Raw genomic sequence first — 22,932 nt, forward strand, 5'->3', positions numbered from 1 at the left:
GAGGGAGGCCGGGTAGGGCCGGGACGTGGGAAGATGCCAGGCGGGCGGGAAAGAGCAGGAAGAGGCGGGATTCTGCCCTTTGTCTCTCGGTCCCTACCCCAAAGCGGAGCTGCGAGCAGCCCCCGCGCCAGACGCCCCCAGCCCTCCTGAGAGGATCCAGGAATCAGCCGGGCGGGGCGGGGCGGGGCAGGGGCGGGGCTCATAGGCCACGCCCACCGGGAGTCTTTAAAAGGTGCGGACGCTCGCTTCGCCGCTGTTCCCGGACTGTCCTCGCGCTCTTTCCCATCTGGTTTTGCTGTCTCCGCCGGCTGTGCGTGGTCTGCCTCCGACTCGAGTGAGTAGTGGCGGTGGGGGCGCCTCCACCTACCCTGGGGGAGGGAGGTTCCACAGCTTCCCGGGGTCCTCAGGACGTCCTGCTTGCTGTCCCCCAACTCCTCTGACATCCCCCTCCCGATCTCCACTTGCCCCCCCTTCCGCCATCCTCCTCACCCCTGCTGCCCGCTCCCCCCAATCCCCCTCCATACACCTGCCCCGCTCCCCGCAGCCGCCCAGCTCTGTCCTTGGATCCCGGGCCCTTAGGGCAGCTAAATAATCGTGACCTCCCTACGGGTTGCTCCGTACCGGTTTCTCTGGGAGAGAGGCGGGGCCGAGAGTTTCGCGTTGCTGCTAATCCGCGTTTTAGTAGTTTTGGGCCCCCTTCTCCCGCAGCCGGTTCTCTTTCCGCGAACGGGAGGGCGGGATCCGAGTCTCGGGGTCTCCTCTGCCCGGAGTGTGCTACGCTGAGGGCGACCTTACCGGGGGGGGGGGGGGGGTGGTGGCTGGTTGGGAGTCTTGGGAGCGAGGTGGGGGCTTCCACATCCCGCTGAGCCCAGAATCCTTCCGCTGCTGTGGTACAGAGCTTCTGGCATCCCCATTGTTTGGTGGTCTCTGCCCACCAAGCACTGAACCTTATATGCTGAAGAACAGCCGTGAAACATCAGGTCGATCACTCCCAGCTTTTTCCGGAACTTTCTATATTCAGGTACAAACAGGAAAGCAAGAATGCTTGGTTGTGAAATTCTGCAACAGGTCCTGAAAATCACATCCTGAGTTCCAAAGCTCCACGTAGGCAGCCCCTGGGGGGAGGGGGTTTCTAAGCCGAAAGACACTCAATCTTCCAACCCCCTTCCCCAAGCCCGGACGTTTGTTGAAGGATATTTGTTTAAATAGTTACCCAAAATGTTTAACCTGTTTTATTTGCAGTCTGCAGACTAAGCACATTTTCACTTTATATGTGCTTTCAATATAGAGAATCTTTTAATTTGGGGAGTTTTTTAAACTCAGGCAGTAAAAGAGGTCTCTTTAGTCCTTTTCTAATTAACCTGTTTTGAAGCTCTACTTATGAAATGCCAAGAATTCAAATAGGACAACCACAAATTTGGCTATAATTTGACTCAGATTTTTCAGGAAAGAGATGGGCGATGGATTCTAAAAATGAATCAAATGATTTCAAAACCGCATACCAAACTGTAACTGATTTTCTGAAGTCCACCCTGGTCCACCCTGACTATCCCCGGTTATTGTTCTCAGGTTGACTGCTGCTGGTACTTGATCAGTATTTCTCAGTGTTCTTTCTACTCTGGATTCTAGTTTTTCTTTACTCTTTTAGAGTGAAATTACAAGGACAGGATCTGCATCTCATCAGTCTTTGAGACTCATAGTACTTGCCTGGGTGCCTTGAACGCAGTTGGACCAGAGCCAGTATTGGTTAATTAAATAAAGAAAGGAAGGAGTAAGACTGCGATTGTGGGGGACAAATATTTCTTTGGACTCAGGCAGTAGATAACATTAGCAGATTTGATCTAAGTTTTCGATCATAAATTTTTAATGAATTCCTCCAAATGTGTTCAAATAATGATTGATACAAATATTGATATGCTAAATACTGTAATGAAAGCAATACTCATTGGAGGTCTGATGAAATTGCCAAATAACTTGGATTTGGGGAAATTGTATTTTATACTAAAACAGCAAGAATGGTGGCATAGCACAGAGGGAATGGCAATAAATGAGGAGCTTTAGAAGCCTAGCTCCAGCCTCAACATTGTCACTAAATGGCCATGGAGATATGGGCCTCTAATTTTTCTTCTCTGCCAAGAATGGGGCAAATCAAATGAACTGGGGAGAGCAAGCCTCCTAGAGGTGAGGAGTCATGGCCTGGTGAAAAGGGCAGGACGGACCAGTCCCCAGGTCACCTGCCAGCCCCAGCACCCATTGGTTTGATGACCTTGGGCAAGTTACTTTACTCTCTGGTCTCTGTTGCTTCATCTTATAAAATGGCTGTAATCGCATGTACACCAGGGTTGTCATAAAGCACGTTGATCTTGATCCTTGAACAAAGCACAGCTCAGCCAGGGAGAGATTCCTTGTCATTAGACACTATTGTGAACTTTGTTGAATATATGGGGAAATGGCTCTCAGTGAAAGCCAACTGAACATAACTCCTGGCCTTGCCTGGATGGCAGGTTTCTTCCCTTTGCAGATTTTCACACGTTTCCTCCAGGCACTGTGTCATTTCCTGGGCTGGTATTTGCATGGCATCCCTGGGTTTCTATTGGGTGGGGAATCTCTAGACTCCCCTGGGGCCTTCATTACCCAGCATGGTGATTCTTAACTGTTTTTATGTGGTGAACCCTTCTGGCCCTCTGGTGAAACGTCTGAACCCCTTTTCCAAATATTTTTAAGTGCATAAAATAAAGTCTGTGGTACCAAGTACACCAGTCCCCAGTATTTCAAGGGATCTGTGGTCCCAGTTTAAGAACCCTGACTTGGGAGTTTTCTCAGACTAGATTGTGGTGGAACCTGACACAAATTCTGATGGTTAAAAATTTTAAGTTTTGGTGTAAGTCAAGGGGAAGACCCAACAGAAGTACACTGTGAATCATTTGCAGAGGATATCAGGTTCCTTGCTTTTTTGTTCACTATCTCGTGCCAACAGTACTACTAATTGTCCTTCACTAATAAAAAGAGGACAGATGCCATGTAATAAATATATTAGGGCCAAATAGCTTCCTGGTTCACTATAGGAAAGAAGGTTTCATGGTGGCTTCACAGTACTTTTGAAAGAGATAAGTGAAGAGAGATTCAAATCCTCACATAGTACAAGAAATGCCCAATTTGAAAAGAACCTGTGCCAGACCAGAGAAGTCAGTCCTATATTTGTGTTGCCAACAGTATTTGTAGCAAAACATCAGTGAAACAAACTCTATAGCTTATTTGACTTTTGTTGGTGTTGATTTTTAAATTGAATTGGCAATTTTGTTTGGTTTCATAGTTACAAGGCACTTGATGTCTCTATACCTCAGTTTCTCTACCCATAAAATGGGTATAGTGATAACGTCTCCCTTCGTTGTTATGAGGGTTAAATAAGTTAGTATAAGTAAACTACTTAAGCAATACATATAGTAAACTTTATATAAGTATTTGTAATTATTATTACCTACTATGTGGCAAGCACTATTCTAAATGCTTTCCATATATTGTTTAATCTCAGAACTAGTTTATGATATAAATAAGTATTATCTTCATTTTTAAAATGAGAAAACTAGCAGATCAAATAACCAGCATCAGATCATTTGGCAAATAAGCAGTAGTCTTGGCATATAAATCTCTGTCTGACTCCATGTAAAAATCACACAAATATTAAATTGTTTGAATAATTAAATATCTTGCAGTTTGCACAGATTGTGGGTTGCTGTGGCAGATGCTGGGGGTCATGGTGACCAAATTTATAGCCGGGTGGCATTCTAATTGCAATATGTGATTTGGCAGGAAGTATCCAAATCCGTGTCAAGGATTTTGCTGTACCCCACGTTGAAGACAAGAGCAGAAACAGGATATAGAATTAGTAATTAATGGTGAGGCTGAGGTGAACACAGGAGAACTTACTGGAGAGAAGGAGGGATTCTTAGGGCAGCAGCAGAGTAGCAGTTTGGGTGTGAGAAAGGCCCATAGAAGACACTCACTTCCTGGGAGCTGAATCGATGAAGACTGGTCAGAGAGGAAGGCATTCCTGTGTACAAGTAATTCAGTAACTCGAGGATTGATTATTCTCAGGTGATCTGAGATGGTCTCAACCCTTCATCAGATGTGGGAGTTTGGGGGACAGCTTGTGGTTGTGGAGTCACCAGGAGTGAGTTGAGCCTGGATTTGCATGTTCAGAGGTCGTGACCTCAGCAGGTCACCTAACACCTGAGCTTCTGGTAGCCAGATTCAGGCCCCGCAGTGCTGCTGAAGGAAAAGGAAGCCGGTGTTTGTGGAGTACAGGCTCTCTGCCAGGTACTTCACACATGTTCTCTCCTTAAGTCCTCCAGCCACCCGATGACTGTGGTTGTCATCTGCTTCCAAGGTATAGCAGAGGAAGTTGAGGTTAAGGAACTTGGCCAAGATCGCAGAGTCGCTAACTGACTTTCAACCTTCTATCTAAGTTCCACACTCTTTCTCTTACACCAGGAATGTCTCAAAGCTGCAACGTGCACTACAGTTTCCGTGGCAGACATTCGTAATCACAGCCACCTTTGATGCAGAATCTTGACGGAACTTCAGAATCTTTTCAAACATAGTTCCAGGAGCCCACTATCAGTAACTCTACAAGATGAAACGGTTTCTGCCATCCGTGTACAAGTAGACCCTGCAGACATTCCAAATCTCCTTCTACATGCCTCTATGTCATAGATTCTGTCGTAGTGCCCTTATTTGTTTCCATCGTTCTACCACCAAAGCAGAGCTCCCTGCTCCCTTCCTTATAACCAGTCATTTTAGCCTAAGTTCCTAACCCAGGATATGGCTTATAAAATGCTGAATGAATACACTATGTGAAATCTTCAGACAGGAAAACATTGTACAGTGTGTATTAGCTGCCCCTACCGTAGAAGAATTACTTGCAATACAGAAAAGAAGGTAGGATTTAGCTGGATAAGGGAGGGCAGAAAGTCAGCTGCCCGGATGGGGAGCGATTAGGGGCATCATGAAGGAAGGGCCATATGAGATGAGTGGGAGATGAGGACTGAAAGCAAAACACTTGACCTTGAGTATATTGAGTATCTCATTAGACATGGAGGAGGCATCCTATAAGCATGCTTTCGTCTCATTCTCTTAACAACTCTATAAGAAAAGCACATTTATCCTCATTTTACATATGAAGGAAATGAGACTGTGTTGACTGTGTTGACTCCAAAATCCATGCTCTTAATTCACCCTTAATTAACAGGCTGAGCTGTCTTGAAGATTTGGCATTGGTAGAAGGAGCCAAATGGAACATGGAGCTGATCACTAAGACATGAAGTCTATCCGTGGTTCAGTGGTATTCACTTAGATAAGGGAAGTAGACTAACCAGGTAGTTTGGTTAAGTAGAAGGAAATATTTTTAGAATGGGCATTGAGTAAAGCTTAATTTCCAATTAACTACAACTTTCAAATTCTGTTAAAAATCATTGTAATTTGGGACAATGGTACTAATTTACATATTCTTTCACTAGCAACCCGTCTTGATGTGTCTCAAGATGAAACTGGATTATAATAAATCTCCCTTTCAGGAAATTGGATTCTAGCCAGATTCTAGGGTAATAACAACACCCTGTATGTAGTAATAAAATGTCAAAGCTTCTGGAAGTATTTAGAATCTAGGTTTATAGACAGATTCACTCCAAGCCTCCAGTATCGGAGCAAAAAAAATTAAACTGCAAGTGGCGACATGTAGACTCTAGACTCGCGGATTCAAGACACTTAGATTCTAAAATAAGATGCTACATGCAGAACAGGTGGTGTGAGAACCGTCTGTGTGGTCGTTCTGCGGCTCCTGGTGGTTATCTAGAGAATGAGGTAGCTTTACCACAAGGTGACTCAGATTTAGACGATAGTAATTTTCTCTAGGGGTGAGTCTTATGAAATTTGGGGTGGTGTCTTTGCCTGGGGAGAAGCAGCAAAGAGAAATTGCATATAGGTGTTCAGAGTAAACCAAGCCTTTTCACCTAACACAGTGGATAAATCCTAGTGTTAGAACTCTTTCAGACATCGAAAAACAAAGAACAGACGGAGAAACAGAGAATAAGCCTGTGTTTGGCCTCTTTCGCGCGATATGTGTAAAGTGAGATTTCGTTTCTCCTCTCACCATTCTGTAAATTAATGCACGGGATCGGGGAAAGGCATGCAGCCCAGATTGCTCGGTGCAGATCCAGTCTGCTGTGATTAATGGCAGCTGTTGTGGAGTAGTGCAGCCAAAGGCTTGTAGGAACCACAAAGCTTCAGAGTTTTTTCTGTGCATAGCCATGCCAAGAGTGACAGAGATGGAAGATCATCACACTTCCTCCTGCCAAATTCAGGAACCGTCCATTGGGGTTCACCCTAAAAGTGTAAATTTGAACTTCATTTCTTAGGCACCACAAATGGAACTATCGTTATACTGGCAGTGTGTTTTAATGTCCCCAGAGAAGGTTTATGAGTGACTAATTAGCTAAGTTTTTTCTTTACCCTGTTTGTTGCTCTGTGCTAGGCTTTTCTATAATGGGTTTCCTTACCGGAGTACTTACAGCAGGATGGACAGTATGGAAGGCCCCCTCTGTTTTCAAGCTCACGGTTACTGCCTTCTTTTATCTTCACAATATGTCCGTTGGGTAGAGAGAACTACCTTTCCCTATTTTACAGATGAGAAAACTAAGCCCAAGGTTGCACAACCATTTTGACAGTGATGTTAACGCAGATCTACCCAAACCAACCTTCCTTCCTCCCTCCTTTCCTTCCCCCTCCCTCTCTTTTTCCATTCTGAAATATTTCAGACACACTAAATAGAGAATACCATAAGGAACACCCAACTACCCAGTATCCAACATAAAAAATAAAGCATAACTCCAGCTGAAGCTTTGTGAGGATGCTCTATTATACCGTTTGCTTGGACCACAGAGAGGCTTATTCAGAAATCCTCAGGAAAGCCTTGAAACTGGATGGAACTTTTAAAAAGCTAATGACTTGGAAATTTTACTTAGAATCCAAAAATGTGACTAAGAGAATAGACCAGTGCTACCTTTGTCTTGATCAGCATAAGATCGGACTGGGAATTGTACAGACAGGTTGAAAACGGAAGAATTCCTTAAAACAATAGAAGTTATTTTGACATGTGCCAAGTACTCTGGCAGATTGTATGGGGAAGACAGAGATGTGGTCCCCACCCTAGAGGGGAAAAGGCTTTTAACACAGAAGGCTGAATGTTGTAGCACTTTGATGGGTATTTCCTGAAAAGTGACTCATTTGGCTGGTGTGGCATGGGCAATAGAAATCAGCCTTGACTTACAAGAAGTGAATTTAAGTAACTGTGAATTACATAAAGAAAGGAAAGATCTTCCCTTTTTAAAAATCCAAGCTGCTCTTTAATAGAGAATAACCATAATGTGATGAGTTTGTTTTTGAAATATATGCTTTTAAATGCTATTCAAAGATAACCCAAGAGGGCATTAGTCTTGATAAAAATCTGGTTCCTTATTGGTGATAGCACCGAAGTAAATAGGTATGAAATGTAAAACACACGCTGATATTAAATAGTACACTTTCTAATATGATGAGAAATGCCTTGACAATCACAAAGTATTTCAAAAGCCACCTGGGCTGTTGATGCTTGGGATCCAATTTTAAGTAATTGTAAGGTCATTACCTACGGGCCTGGATTTGGTGTTAGGTTTCCTATGGAATCACGAGGGTACTTCCAGCAGATGTCTGTGGCACCTGTGAGCATTCCAGAACTCTGGTAACTTTGGAGCCGTGGGGCAAAGTCAATATTACTAATTGCGCTCCAGACTCAGGCCAGTGGAAGGCCGTTGGAGCCAGGGCTTTGTGGCTGAGGTTTTACAGTCAGGCTCAAATTTCACTGTGGAGTTAAACAATGGAGCACCTGTCTCCAGGGAAGGGAATAACAGATTTGTGCAACTACTAAAGGAAAGCTTACAGATTTATTCTGTGTTGCTAGCTATTGATCTTCTATGGATGCCTTCACAGTAGCCTGTGACGTTGGTGGACCCTTGGAATTACCTTGGTCTTGTCTGAATAAGCAAGTAGGTTTTTTGCAAGCTGAGACCAACAGTTTAGTGGTAACAGTCAGGCCCCTTCGTATGTGTTTGTTTCAAGGGAAGGAGTTCCATCTCCAAATGACTCAAAAAGGCAATTTATTGGCTCACATAGCGCTCAGGATAAAATAAGACACAGCTGAAAAGAGTCTAAACCTAGTCTCTCCACCTCTTCTGGCTAGCTTCATTCTTAGGTTCTTTTCTTACATGGCTAGACAGCTAGACACCCCTGCATTCACACAGTCCTGAACCAAAGCCCCGGGTTTCAACTTTCATTGACCTGCCTTAGGGTCATGTGTCCCTTCCCTCATCAATCACTGTGATGGGGAGTGGGGACCGCAGTGACCTAATTGCCGTGACCAAGTCACATGCCCAGGCCTTGAGTAGAGGGTAGTAGAGTCAATACCCTTTAAACAAGTGTTTCTCAAACCAACTGGTAGAGGACCATTTTTTGTTTTGTTTTAATTTCCAAGTACGGATTAATTCTCTGTTCTATTGCTGTTCAACAAGATGAGTCCACTGATTATGCTCTTGATTGTTGGGGCATAAAACTGTTTAAAGTTTTTAAATTCTCACCTGAATTTCATCTTGAATTGGTACCAGGCACGGTGGACCTTCACAGGGAGACAACATTTTAATAAACACTTCTCTAAACCTTATGGACCAAGAAAGAGATGGTTGCTTCCCCAGAGAAAATCTGGGGGAAGGTGTGACCAGAAGAGGGTCAAGAGAATGCCGTATGCCAGAAATGTGCCCAGCACGATGACTGATTCGGTACAACTTGCTTTTAGAAAGGCCTCATCTCAGTGTTCAGGAAGTCTTTGGGTTCTGGATCATTTAAACGCTGTAGGATGGGCAGGAGGATGGGATTTTACCACCTTCCTTTTTAAGGACTGAAGATTCTTCAGTGGATTGCGGAGCAGCCCTCCCTTTCCCTTGTTTCGCTAGCCGCGCTCAGTTAGGAAGGAGGTCTCTGTGTCTCATCCGCCTGTTTCCTGGAGAGGCACACATCTCATCCAAGGACACTCCCCACCCCGGGCAGCAAGTACCCCTCACAGAAGAGAAGTCTGAAAATGATGGTGTGGAAGAAAGGAATTCTTCCACTACTCAGGGCAGGGCAGACAAAACACACGGTCCTTGAAGGACAACTTTCTGTACTGCCGAGGCAGCCCACTGTGCTGGCCGTCCCCACGGGGGCGGTGTAAACAGCGGCCGGGTGGGCAGGTTCGTTGAGGAGGGAGATTAGAACGGGTTGGCCCCACATCCCAGCAGGACGGCAGGGTTTAAACTTCGCCCTCTCCCTCCGAGGTGGCCGCTCAGAGGGACTGGACAGACAGTTCCCTTCGCCGGGGAGGGGGCTGGGTCGCGCCTTCTGTGTGGACTGACAGGCCTGTCAAAGAGGGGCGAACAAGTCCCGGCTGGGCTGGGGACCTGGGGCTTAGTGACGCACGGAAACCTAAATCACAGCCATCCGGAGGGGTGTTTGTCGTGGTTACAGCGCGGCGGCCGGACACGACTGCTGATGCCGTCGTCGTGCACAACTCCAGCAGACAGACGTGACACGGGTTCTTCCTTCCGCCCTCCGAAGTGTCACAGCTTGTGTATGGTATATGTTAAGAATCCGGTGGTGTTACCATGAGTTCAACGTGTAATAAAAACCTCTCCCCAAGTGTGTATCCTTCAGCGGAGTTTTCAGAGCCCATCATTCAGATGGGGGTGGGGGACGCCAGTGTTGGCCTTCCCACTCGCACACTCCTTTCTTAACTCCCGGGACGCTGCGGGCATCGGCTGTGTCGTGCCTGGGGACCTGTGCCGTTCTGAATGCGGCTCCTTTGTCCTGCAGGAAACGGCTTGTGCCTGGCAAGCCCGAGTGTGCAGATGAAAGAGCTGCAGTCAGAGGGGCGATTTCGGAGACAGGCGGCCTTTCCAGGTGTGGTTAGAGCAGTTGGTAAAGAAACCGAATCTGTGGCTGGCGGCGGGGCTTCCACAGCCCGCCGGGAGCTGCTCAGGCGTCTGTGGGGTGTGGGCACATTCTCACGAATGCTTTGTTCCTTCAGAATGCCCGTGTGGGGAGGTGGCAACAAGTGCGGGGCCTGTGGGAGGACCGTGTACCACGCGGAAGAGGTGCAGTGTGACGGGAGAAGCTTCCACCGCTGCTGCTTTCTGTGCAGTAAGTAGCTCCTGGGGCGCGGCCCCCGACAGAGCCCGTGTGTCGTAAAAAGCCTCCATTTACCTATTCAAGGACAGGCACTGTGGTGATGTTAACAAACACGCTCACAGAAGCATCCGCGGGTCTCCCGGTCTGTCCCGCACAGCGTGAAGGCTCGGCGCGGCGGCAAGGACGGCAGGGGTGACGCGCTGCACGTGGCCTTGCTGTGTCCCTGTCGCTCTTCGCCATCACTGGGCCTTCACTGCATTTTACGTGTTCTCACGTCTGTCTCCCTTGCTTTACGACGAGCTCAGTGTCGTCTTTAGCCGGCACCGGGCACGCTTTCTGGCACGTAGTAGGGGCTGGGCTCCATGTTTGAGGGGCAGGTTGCTCCGCACCCACTCCAGCTTTCTCCTCCTGGCGCGGCCCCTTCTCTTTGAAACTTCCTTGCTTGCTTCTTGGCACACGATTCGTTGAGATCAAATGTCTAGAAGTGAAATTCCTCTCTTCTCTGGTAGTGAAAATTCGGAGTTATTTCTGGTTATTGACATCCTAATTGAGGGAAAGGAGCGTAGGGTATGAAAATCCCATCAAGGCAAGTTGGGAATTATTACTATTTTTAGATGGGAAATTATCAGTATCTGATAGAACAGGAAGTAGGACATGAAACACACCTGTTGGCTCCAAAGACAGTACTTGGCTGACAGAGACACAGGCCCCCTCCCCCTGCGTGCCCCTCTGGTGACAACTAAGTCTTCAGTTGCAAGCAGGACAGAAGCCGCTTCAGAAAGCTCTTCGTTAATCATCTTCTGACTCAAAGGACAAAATTTTCTTTGATGAGGGATTTGTTAACGTGAGGAACCCACCCGAACGTGCAGACATAGCTCTAGTCCTGTACAGTGAGAATTATTGCTAGAAACTGCACATATTAAGTTTGGTTAGTTGTCCTATTCCCTCTAGGCACCAGCGTTCAACTTATCAGTACCTTTTTATAGTGTAGCTGTTTTGCAGGCAACTAGAAACAGACAACAGAAAGTCGCAGTTACAAAGAATAAAAATATATGTTTACTGTGTATACCCCCATAATAGCTACCATTTCTCAGATCCAGTTTAAGGATTTCTTCTCTTAAAAGTTACTTTTTTTTTTAAGGAATCTGTTTTTCAGCAAGTTTGAAACCAAGAGTATGTGAACAAAGAAGAAATACAGATACTTTAGAAATTGTTCTTAGCTTTGTCTACGTTAGGCCATGATAGTCTCTCCACCATAATAAATTCACTGTTGACTTAATGTCAACTTCTTTACTGGCAATTTTACTACGACTTCCGAGTATTGGTCTCTGCTGACTTAAAGCCTTTTAAGGATATAATTCGGAGCAGTTTGCAAACCTAGGAGAATTTTACTGTAGAGAAGAGACATGAGAACGGAGGGAAGGAAGGACAATATTAAAGTTTTCATGAACTTGCTTTGGGTAATAGATATGTGGTCTTTGAAACAGTTTTTGTATTTTTACGTATTCTGTGAAGGGTGTTTGTTCTCCAGCAATGTATGGTTTTGGGTGAACGGGGCCTTCCAGCAAATGTATTTCAGTCTTGAGCCTCAACAGCAAGGTTCCAGAGTAGATGACGCCACCATTCTGTTCTACCAGAGAAGATGGTAGTCTTACCAGAAACTTTGTGATTTTAACTGTTTTATGCAGCTAGTCACCTTTCCCTGACCCTCTCTTTCTGTCCTTCCTTTCTTCCTCCTTGCATTTTTCCCCCCAACCCTTTGAAATAGGAGGGAAACAATCCCCTTGTCTACTAATCTTGGATCTCCAGCTGCCCAGCTGTGCTACCAGCAGGTTCCCTCACAGTTTCCTTTTTTCTCAAGCTTAAGTGAAGTTTTAGAAAGTGAAATAATGTCTGGGTAAAACATGATGACATTTGGCAGTTTTATGAAGTGGGATACGTGGAAATGTCTTGTGGCAAGAAAACCATCAAGAAAGAATGCATTCTCATTGGGGACAGAAGAAAACACAAATGCAGACTTGAAACCACTTTACGATTTTCAGACATACTCATCACTGCCGGAGAAGCCAGTGGTGAGATGAAAGAATAACACTTTTTTCCTTCTAGACTCGTGATGAAAACTACAATTCTGGATTTAAAGCCATTTTTATTCCAGGGGGTGCTGTTTAGGGGAGGAGGGCTGCAGAGCCAACTCCCACAAGGCACTCAGCTACCCTTTTGTTCTTTGTTAGGTTGTGATTTCACAGTACCGAGAAGAAGAGGTAGAAAAGATTGTGTCGAGTGTTGGGAGCAAAGTGTTAATTGTGTTCCTTTTGTTCATGTAATTATAGCCATCTCTGAAACTTCTCTCCCTTCTGTTAGAGAGGCCAAGCCTATAGAAAAGTTTGAGGCTTCCGGATGTTAAAGTTCTGATATGTTTCTGAAACAACGATCCTATCCATGGAGAAAGGCAAATCGTCCTCAGCTGTAGCTGACCCAGTCCAGATGCCATCCCTGGCGTTTGGGAAACCGCAGGAGAAAAAGGAATGTGAGAGAGCCTATGCCTTTACCATTTGTAGACCATGTGTCAGGGCCACCATTGTTCTAAGGAAAAAGGCATCTCTGGCGTGTTTCTAAAGGTCTAACTTATTCCCCCCCAGTGGTTTGCAGGAAAAATTTAGATAGCACAACAGTGGCAATTCATGATGAGGAGATCTACTGCAAATCCTGCTATGGAAAGAAGTATGGGCCCAAAGGCTACGGTTACGGGCAGGGCGCTGGCACACTCAACATGGACCGGGGTGAGAGGCTGGGCATCAAGCCAGAGAGGTGAGTTAGGACCCCGTTTGTTACCTTCAGAGAGGAGTCATGACAATATTGCTTGGTGAACAGGAGTCTGGGACAGAACAGATGTTTAGCTTAAAATAAGCACATAAAATTTCTCCAATTTCTAGTATAAATGAGTGACTATTCTTTAAGCTTGAAATGTACAGTTTGGGACCTAAAAAAAATTCTTATTGATCATTGCAGTGATTTCTAGCCTTGATTTTGTAGCATTCTCTGGTGTATCAGGGAGTCATGTTCTCAAAAGTACATGGTTTACATTTACTTCCATCTCACAGCGTTTTGGAGACCAGATGTCACGAAATCAAATGATACAGAAATGTAGTAGCTGACTTATGAGATGCATTTCTCAGGTTCAATTAAGCAGTCAATGAAAAGTCCTCAGTCACTCCTTCCATGGAAGAATCTTTCACCAAGCAATGACTTTTCTCTAACGTATATATTCTTACTTAAAAATGGAAATTATTTCCTGTTTTTGATTGAAAGATTAGTATTAAATTTTAAAGGTTCCAGGACCAAAATAGCAAGGTGCTAACTCTGTTCAATTTCACTTAGTATTTCATGTTCAGGCTACATAATTTTTTCCTTTGTAATATCCTCTTAATTCCTATTTTGGCCCAATAATTCCCTTCACATTTTTCACATCCATTTTATACTGAAGAGGCCAAAACTGGTGTAATATTCCAATAAGATCGCCTTTTGTCGGACAAGACCGTTAATCATGCCGTGAGCTGGCCAGTAGGCAATATTAACACGTTACCTCATATAATCCTCACAACAACCCAACAGGGTAGGGTTTCCCATCTCACTCAACAAATTTAGATAAAAAATGAAGTGATTTGCCTACCGTCACATTGCTAGTTAATCCTGGAGCCTGGAAATTAACCTAGTGTAACTCCAAATCTTTTTTTTTAATAATAATTTTTTATTATGCTATGTGATCTTAAACACAGTACATTATGGTATGCCTGAAAAAACTTGTGTCTATTGTCTGCTGAACATTTATGTTCATTTTATATAATCCTTACAGTAACTCTGAGTTTAGATACTTTGTATTTTATAGACAGGACAGAAAGGCTCAGGTCACACAGGTAAGTGACATAGCCAAGGATTTGACTCCATGTCCATTTGGCTCCCATACCTGTGCTCTTTCCACTGCATTGAGGCCCACCTGTCTGTTCTTGGGTTTTTTCCCCAAAGTTTCTCAGAGTTTCTGAGCCATGGTGCCTTGTGCACCAGCTGTACAAGGGCTGACTCATTCAACGCTGCATGCCATCACTTGTGGGAACCCAGCTTACCTTGGTCTTTGTTGAAGTTCATTGTTCTTGTTCTGCCCTCCTTTTCCAGCTTGTTAAAATCCATTCTTGTTTTCTAAGATTTTATTTCAAATCTTTCAAAACACATGTATCTATATATACCTTCCTCCAAACGAAACCAAATTGATCCATAATCCCAAAAGTCAGTCAGTGATTGTGGCTGTAGTTTGAAAGTCATCAAGACCAGTGGACCCTCCTCTTGCTTCTCCACCTTCTCCAATAACTGACAAGCCCTCTATGCGGGCCTGTCAGTCTGTGTCCTTGCCTATTCCCCATCTTAGCCTGGCCACATACTAGGACCAGATATAGAGACTTCCTTTTCCAGAAGCCTCTCTTAGTGACTGAATTCTGGGGGCATCTGTGGTCTGGAGCACCCTGTGGGACATGGTAATGATAACATGGGGACCATATATCTTCACAGTGATCTCCTGGGGAGGCAGCGTTGTGTGGGCAGGAACATTTCGTTGAGGCAGAACTGCTTTTTTTCAGTTCAGACTCACCCCTTTACTATTTCTCTAGCTCTCCAACAAGTTATGTAACAGCTGAGCCCCTATGTCTTTATCTTTCATGAGGTTAAACAATTATCCATACCCTGTGATGTAATTAGCAGGGAGGTGGGAGAGGATCTCTATTAAGTTCTTATTAACATAATATGTTGGAAATTTTTCCAGGGAAACTCCTAACTCCAAATGTTGGATATCATTGTGAATAGCTTTTAAAGATCACTCTTAAAAAGAAGTATATACAGTAGGTTGTAGAGATTTAAAAAAAAAATGCATACATTAGGGACAATTGGAAACACCAATACTGTGAGTCAGTCATATACTGGTATTTGTTGGATAGAATAAAATTTCCATTGGCCATAGCAAACATGATTCAAAGAATGCTGTATATGAAACCCCTCACTACACCCCTCAGGTGTAGCAAACCGTAAGATGGCCCAGACATGGGTACAGTGAAGATGAACAAATGGAAGATACAGGTGAAGAGTTTGAATACATTGTCTGCTGAAAAGGCAGTATTTCTAAATTAACATTTTATTTTAAATATGTATGTAACTTAAACTATAATCAGGAAGGAAAAAAACCCTGTTTTTTCACTAGGAAAAATGGGACACTTGTATCTTTTGCTGAGCTGTTGTCCCCTTATCTACTCAACTGACCTGTAAGGTTTGAGAGGGGCCTTTAAATCTCAGAGCCCACAACAGTGTTGTGCAGTGTAGCTACACCTACATCTTGAAGGAGGAAAACATTACAGAAGGCAAGGAAAACAGAGTTTTACCCAGTGACTTATAAATAAGTGACAAAAAGAACACTATCCAGAGAAAAAGTAAACATCATACGGTAATAGGAAAACTTTCTAAAATATTTTCCATGAAGAAAGCAGTTTGCTCACACTTTCCCCTACTTAAGATATATTAGGAAATTAATGTGTAAATCATGCTTAACTTTCTTGATGATTACCTAAGTCCACTGACTATTTGCAGAAACGTTTAACTGCTTGGGTTAACAGTGATTTTTTCAAACTCTAATAAAGTAAAAAAAAACTAGCTGTGATTCCAGTGGTAATATGAACAATAATATGAATGTGGGGTAAAAATACGTCCAATGTAGGTTTTTATAAAGCAAAGCATAATTGTTTAGTGGACAGGCAAGCACTGGAGATTCAATGAATTCTGATTTTAGACTCAGACATTTAAGCTTGGGGCCTCATCTCTCTTTTGGGGGCAGTATTGAGCCCATAAATAGGTTAAAGTAGCAGCTGGCCAGCACCTGAGATTCAGTTCTTTCTTTGCCCTGTAAGTAGTTCAGTGAAGGCCACCAGCTGTGGGACAGTTTAGCAGTTAAATCCCAGCTTCCTTATGCAACTGCCTTGTGGGCTTAGAAGGGGCCTTTGGTAAATCTTGCCTACCTTTTCCCCCCTTTTTACAAGTGCTCAACCTCACAGACCTACAACAAATCCAAACACTTCTAAATTTGCTCAGAAATACGGAGGTGCTGAGAAGTGTTCCAGATGTGGGGATTCCGTGTATGCTGCTGAGAAGATAATTGGAGCTGGAAAGGTAAAGTGCTATCTTGAGTTAGTAGCCGTGAATGACCCCTCCGTTCCCTTTCTCCCTTGTCCCCTTCCTATCCCCTTCAGGTACTCTTTTATAGAAATAAATAAATGCCTTGGATTCACATTTTTCTTAGTCAGATCGCCATCTGAATCATTAACTTTTTGAAGTGATGCCGTTACCTGACAGATCACATCTATGTTCGAAAGAAACTTGTTTTCATAAGGCGTGCACCTACAGGTTGTTAACACACCTGGACTCTGCGGGTTATTCCAGGTAGCGGGAAACCAGGATCAGGATACCCAATGCTCATTGTTGTGTGCATTTGAGAAAGTTACTTGACCACTTCACCTCTCTGAGCTGCAACTGTTCTCAGCCATCAAAGAGGCAGTCTTTAAAGGAGCACGCTGTGCTTGCGGCAAGGGCTGAGACCGCTCTTGGGGAAACAGCCCTTGCGTGGTATGGCTCCCAGCCCGTGTCCTCTGTGAATGAAGTTTGAACTCGGCCCTTTTGGAGGTGACCAAGAATGTAGGTATGGGGAGGTCCAGTTGCAGGCTTTTTGTTGGAGTTGAACCACAGCAGTCAGGAGCTCGAGTCGGCTTGATCTTTGCGAGCCACTTGCTGCAGCGTCTAACCTATACTGCAAGAAACCGACTCTCAAACTTAACTCAATTGTCTCTTCCAGCCCTGGCACAAAAACTGTTTCCGGTGTGCCAAGTGTGGGAAGAGTCTTGAATCGACAACTCTGACTGAGAAAGAGGGTGAAATCTATTGTAAAGGTAAAATTAATTTCTGTTATTACTGTCCATCTGAATATCCCACACTGGTCACTGGCTAAGGAAATGTCACCAGCATTAAAAAAAAACAAAAACAAAAACTCTGACAACAGGGAAAGGTGGGATTGCCACTAGCGAATTTAAAAATAAAGGATCTAGAGATGCTTACAAAGAACAGAGAACCACGGAACAATTTGAGATGATACAATAAAGTTAAGTTCTGGTCATTTTAAACTCCCCAACAAATAAGACAAAAACCCCTCACTATAAAGAGTCTTCTTTCAAATTTATGTTTTCAGCAAAGCATATGAATACATGAAGGTAATAGACAAATATGTCACTTGCCCGCCTGACTTTTATGCTTGTAACTGAAATGGAACCATGAGCTGAATACTGTGGAATCAGAATGTTTGGACTTGCCTTTACAGCTATATTTATTACATCGCTCATTTTAATTATTTTATTTTAAAGATTTTATTTATTTGAGTGAGCGAGAGAGCACAAGCAGGGGGAGGAGCAGAGGGAGAAGGAGAAGCGGACTCCCCACTGGGCAGGGAGCCTGACCTGGGGCTCGATCTCAGGACCGAGAACATGACCTGAGCCAAAAGCAGCCGCTTACCCAACTAAGCTACCCAGGCACCCCTACATTGCTCATTTTAGATCTTAAATAAGTTGAACTCTTTTGGGCATGGCAGACTTTTTTTTTTAACTTACAAGTGTTTGCCCTTTCGTGGGTCTTAAGCAATGCTAGCAAAGCTTAATGGTCTTCCACTAATTCTCCCTTTCCTTTCATAGGATGCTATGCAAAGAACTTTGGGCCCAAGGGATTTGGCTATGGCCAAGGAGCAGGAGCCCTTGTTCATGCTCAGTAAAGGTGTAAACCCAGAACCAAGATCACACACTGAGAATCTCTACATCATCTAGGCACAGATAATCCAACACTAAACTGTGAAATTCTGCCAGCACTTAAGTACTGTCTGTCGTCCTGTACATGGATATGCTGGCTGGCTGACTAGCAGGAAGAGAGCACTGTATCCTTTTGCTTCATTCATCAGCATTTTCCAGAATTGTTTCTTTTACATTTTAAATAAAATTTCAGCTTGATTTGGTTGTTCAGTGTCTTTCAATTAACCTTTTGGAGAAGCTGCTGTGATTTCCGCTAGTGGAGAGTCACTTAGGTCCCTACCTGCATGTTAGTGGTTAAAGAGAGTCCACCCCATTACACAGTTGACTTACTACACTAATGTCTACATTATGGCTGTTGGAAAAGATCTCTTTTAACCTGGCAAGTATGCCTCAAGTTTGAGGATTGCTAGGCAACGGGTTCTAGCTCTTCAGAGATGGGATTCAGCAGCATCTCCGCCTGCCTGCCTGCTCTGCTCACTCTTTAAGGCATGGCTCCTAGACAACCTGCATTAGAATCACCTGGAAGTATTAAAAGGTGGACTCCTAGACCCTACAGAAGCAGAAGCAAACTCTCTAGAAGTGGGGCCACAGAAGCCCTTCTAAGTTCTGGTCATCAAGCTCCTCAGAAAGGCACAATGACCCAGGGTGGTGAGCACACTGTTAAACCAAACACTGAGAAACTCTTGATTCATCTAAATCTAAAGCTAGATTGTTACAAACAGCTACCTATGGACAACTTTAGAATCTGAGGCTTGGTATGATTTTTTTAAGACTCCATTCTGACCTGATAGATGGTATCTTATAAATCCTGGAAACTGAAGTGCTTTTCTCAAACATTTCAATCCTGCATAAGTTGCAAAGAATGTTGCATTGTCCTGGCACATTTAGCTGGCTCAGATAAAGGAGTATGTTATGTATACACAATATTTTCATTATTTCCCCAGAAACTTTTAGTTCTTTATCAAAGACTCAATCCAATCTTTTATTTTTCAGGGGTATGGTGTGAAATTGGTCTGTAAACGTGTATTGGTAAAACTGAACCAGCATGATCAATGAGCCCATTTGAATCTTTTCCAAAGCCTATTTTAACATACTATATTGCTTATTTTGAAAAGCTACAGGGGGTGTGCTATGTAGGACATCAAAAACATAAGCAGAAACAGTGGAAAGTCAATCTTGAGGATGTACTAAGTGAAAGAATCCATGTATCATAGCTTTGAGCATCTCACACATTTGTCTTATAAGGCAAGTTCCACTGCGGCAGAGGGGAAGGCCTTTTTGTTAAGCAGACTGGGGAAGTTAATCAGCAATAAATGGAGATAAGGCTGAACTGAAGAAGAGTTACGGAGTAACTTCTAATTCTCCATGTGGTAGTTTTAAAACCTGCCCACAGATTCTTGGACATTCCCATCAAAATATGAAGACTAATTCCCTCCCTCCCTCTGAAGAAAGGCCAACTCTAGTGACCCATTTTTAACTTAGGACAATATGATGGGCAAGACTAGGTTAGAAAAGACAGTACAGCTTCTGCCTGCCTCTTTCCCTTTAGATGCTTACTCTTTGGAACTCAGCCACCATGCTTTGAGGAAGCCCAAACTACATGAAGAGGCTACATGTAGATATTTTGGCCATAGCTTTGGCTGAGATCTCTACCATCAGCCAGTATCAACCAATGTAAGTGAGCAAGCCTTCAGGTTATTCCAGTCCCCAGTTTCTGAACCATTCCAGCTGACACCAAGTGGAACAAAGTATACTATTCTTGTTGAGTCCTGACCAAACTAGAGATTTGTGAACAAAAATATGTTTTAAGCCACTAAATTTTTGAGTGGTTGACTAGGTAGCTATAGATAACCAAAATGCATATATTAAACTGTTCCCCACACAGAACCATTTCCCATACCTACCAAGTTTCCAAAATTGGAGATACGCATAGTTACCTAAGAGGAAAACACTCTAAATGCCAGGTGCTTAGTAATTTGATATCTACCCAATAAACAACTGAGACATTCACTCATATTTAAATTATTCTTAAACTGGGAGCCATGACAAAACACCTCCAGATTATAAAATTAGTTACCAGTGGTTCCAGGGCAGAAAAGGGAATTTGGCTTTGGGTAGACTGTTCTGACTCTAAAAGTGATGAATCACTTTCAACATCTGGATGTAAGTCAATAGGTAGCCTCAAAATAATCCAAATGTGATATTAAAGTGCTGTATTGAAATATATACTTTTACTTTTAAAATGACCCATTTGGGATGTTTTTAGTCTCTTGTGCTGGTTTGGTATATTTGAGGAGGACTGCTGGCAACTTTAGTTCCAAAAAGTCTTCAAGATCAGTTGAGTTTAGCAAGTATTGCTATCAATCCATATTGATACATGTATATACACATATATATGTATCTCATATATATAAAGTCATATATATATATATATATATATATATATATATGTCACACACATATGTCATACACACACATGTCACACACTAGCATATTGAAGGCTTTGCGAGCCTGTGGTTGAGAAGTCTGCTTTAACTTGAGAGCCTTATACCAAATTAGTTGTCCATGGGGCCACTAACATCTTAAGCACTGGGAAATGTTGGTTTGGACCACTGGTTCTCAAACTTTTTTATCTCAGGATGCTTTTATATTCTTAAATTACTAAGGACCCCAAGGAGCTTTTGCTTATGACCAATTACATCTACCAATATTGTCCATGTTAGAAATTAAAACAAAATTTTAAAAAATGTATTAACTCAGACTTCTACTTAAACCAAAGTGAAAACAACAGGGACCAGATTTACCCTCTCACTTGAAACAACCAAAACCACAAGTTGTATGAAAAAAATATTGTTTTCAGGCACTCGACAACAGGTAACAAAAAAGAGTTATGGGGAAAATGAGATCAGTCTTGGGATTAGCAAAGCTAACTGCTTTGGGAGTTTCTAGGCTGGAGCTGGAGTGCAAAGAGGGAGAACACAGGTGGGGCTGGAAGGCACTCCAAGTCTGAGACTGAGCTGAGTCCAGAGGGACCAAGGCAATTAGAGTTCAAGGGACTGGAGAGAGCTGCACAGAAAACTCCACGAACATGCAAACCACGACCCAACCCCCACTTTGCAAGTCTTCAGCTGAGTGCTGATAGTGCATACATGTAAAGTAACTATCCAAGACCAGAGAAAAAAACCAACTGAAAAACTTATAACAAAGTCTGGTGCTCATATGGAGCTGGGAATAGTGCCTATTCATTCCCACCAGTGAGATGGGCAAACACGATTCATGGGGCTTTAGATGGAACACAAAGATATTGCTTGCCTCAGCAATCGGGAATCACTAACCCAAAATGAACACTGCTCTGGTCCTGCCTAACAAATCTTGCTTAGCAATAAAACCTGAAAGGATTGAAGCTTCTAAATAACTCCATCCCAGAAAAAAGCTCTACACTTTTTGTAGGAACACAAAAACATCCAGCACCCAGTTCATAGTGTCTGGCATCTAATCAAAAATTACTAGTCATGCCAAGAAGCAGGAAAATACAATCCATAATAATGAAGAAAGATCAAAACCAACTGAACGTGACCTAGATGTGAAAATTGGCAGGTAAGGATATTAAAAGTTCATTGTAAGTTTATTCCATATCTCCAAAAAAGTAGAGATACAGAAGATATAAAAAATGGTCTCAAACACTGTAGGTGAAGACTATAATGTCAGAGATGAAAAATACACTGAATGGTATTGACAACAGACTAAACAATATAAATGAAAAAACTTCAGTGAATTTAAAGACATAAAAATGATCCCATCTAAACACTGGGGAAAAAGAATTTAAAAGATGAACTGATCAGTGAGCTGTAGGTCAATCCCAAGTGGCCTAATATATGTGTAACTGGAGTTTCCTAAAAGCGCACTGGGGGGGGGGAGGAAAAATATTTGAAGACATAATGACTGAAAAATTCCCAAATCTGATGAAAACTGTAAACCTACAGATCCAAGCAGCCCCAGCAGCAATGAGGCTTTCTGATGCTTTGAATGGAAACAGTCCCTCTTTCCGAGTACTAGAAACACTGCTGTCTATTAAAAAGTATTTTTCAATCCAAATAAATGATGATAGGTATTCTTATAAAATTTACCTGAGCAAAAAATTCATACTCCAAAGGCAAAAGGTTTTCTAAAAGGCACATCTGGTTTCCTGGAGTCTGTTATCTAGCTGACCTAGATCAAGGAACATTCTGAATATTCCACTTGGAATGACAGACTTTTCTATTTTATATATCACGTAAAGACATTTAATAAATAACTCTTATACCAACAACTTTATGGAACTGAAAATTTACTTTTTGACAAGAAGCTAAGACTTCTTGTCCTAACATGTATCACTTGTTTCCAGTTATCTCTATAAACTCTTAGAACCAGATATCCTTATCATAGTACAATCTACCAAACCGGAAAGGGCTGGGGGAGACTCAAATGATGAGGAGAAAAGCACCTGCAATGAAAACTGATGGCTTGCTGTAGAATTTGCTTCATTTTCACACTTGTTCAAAATATTGTTACTTGAGTTCTATACAGCTCTGGAGGCATCACTTTAAAGATCATAAACTAATTATGAAATGAGTATCAGTCCAATCTGAAAATATTAAAACCACTGGGTTCTCAATTAAACCATAAACAATCCTGTGAACAGGCAGGAAAGAGTTCCTTCACAAATTTTGCTTTTTAAATTCCCCAATAAAGAAGTTGTCATGCACAGCTTTTCAAGTAACTGAGATCAATGTTTGGTAGGTTTCCCTTTCCAAAATTTTACCGCAGT

General features: G+C 43.0%; 1 protein-coding gene across 1 annotated transcript; it reads left to right on the forward strand.

Annotated features, from left to right (window-relative positions):
- The first annotated feature begins 183 nt into the window (after positions 1-183).
- Positions 184-18,323, forward strand: CSRP2 (cysteine and glycine rich protein 2). The gene is made up of 6 exons (XM_045779622.1): positions 184-334; positions 10,148-10,260; positions 12,888-13,056; positions 16,320-16,449; positions 17,129-17,222; positions 18,015-18,323. Exons 2-6 carry the CDS (start codon positions 10,149-10,151, stop codon positions 18,089-18,091), a joined length of 582 nt encoding a protein of 193 aa, XP_045635578.1. The 5' UTR covers positions 184-334; position 10,148; the 3' UTR covers positions 18,092-18,323.
- Positions 18,324-22,932: the final 4,609 nt, after the last annotated feature.

The sequence above is a fragment of the Ursus americanus genome, chromosome 17 (genome assembly GCF_024610735.1).
Source record: "Ursus americanus isolate L20-20 chromosome 17, mUrsAme1.1.p, whole genome shotgun sequence".
In the NCBI taxonomy this organism is placed as follows: Eukaryota; Metazoa; Chordata; class Mammalia; order Carnivora; family Ursidae; genus Ursus; species Ursus americanus.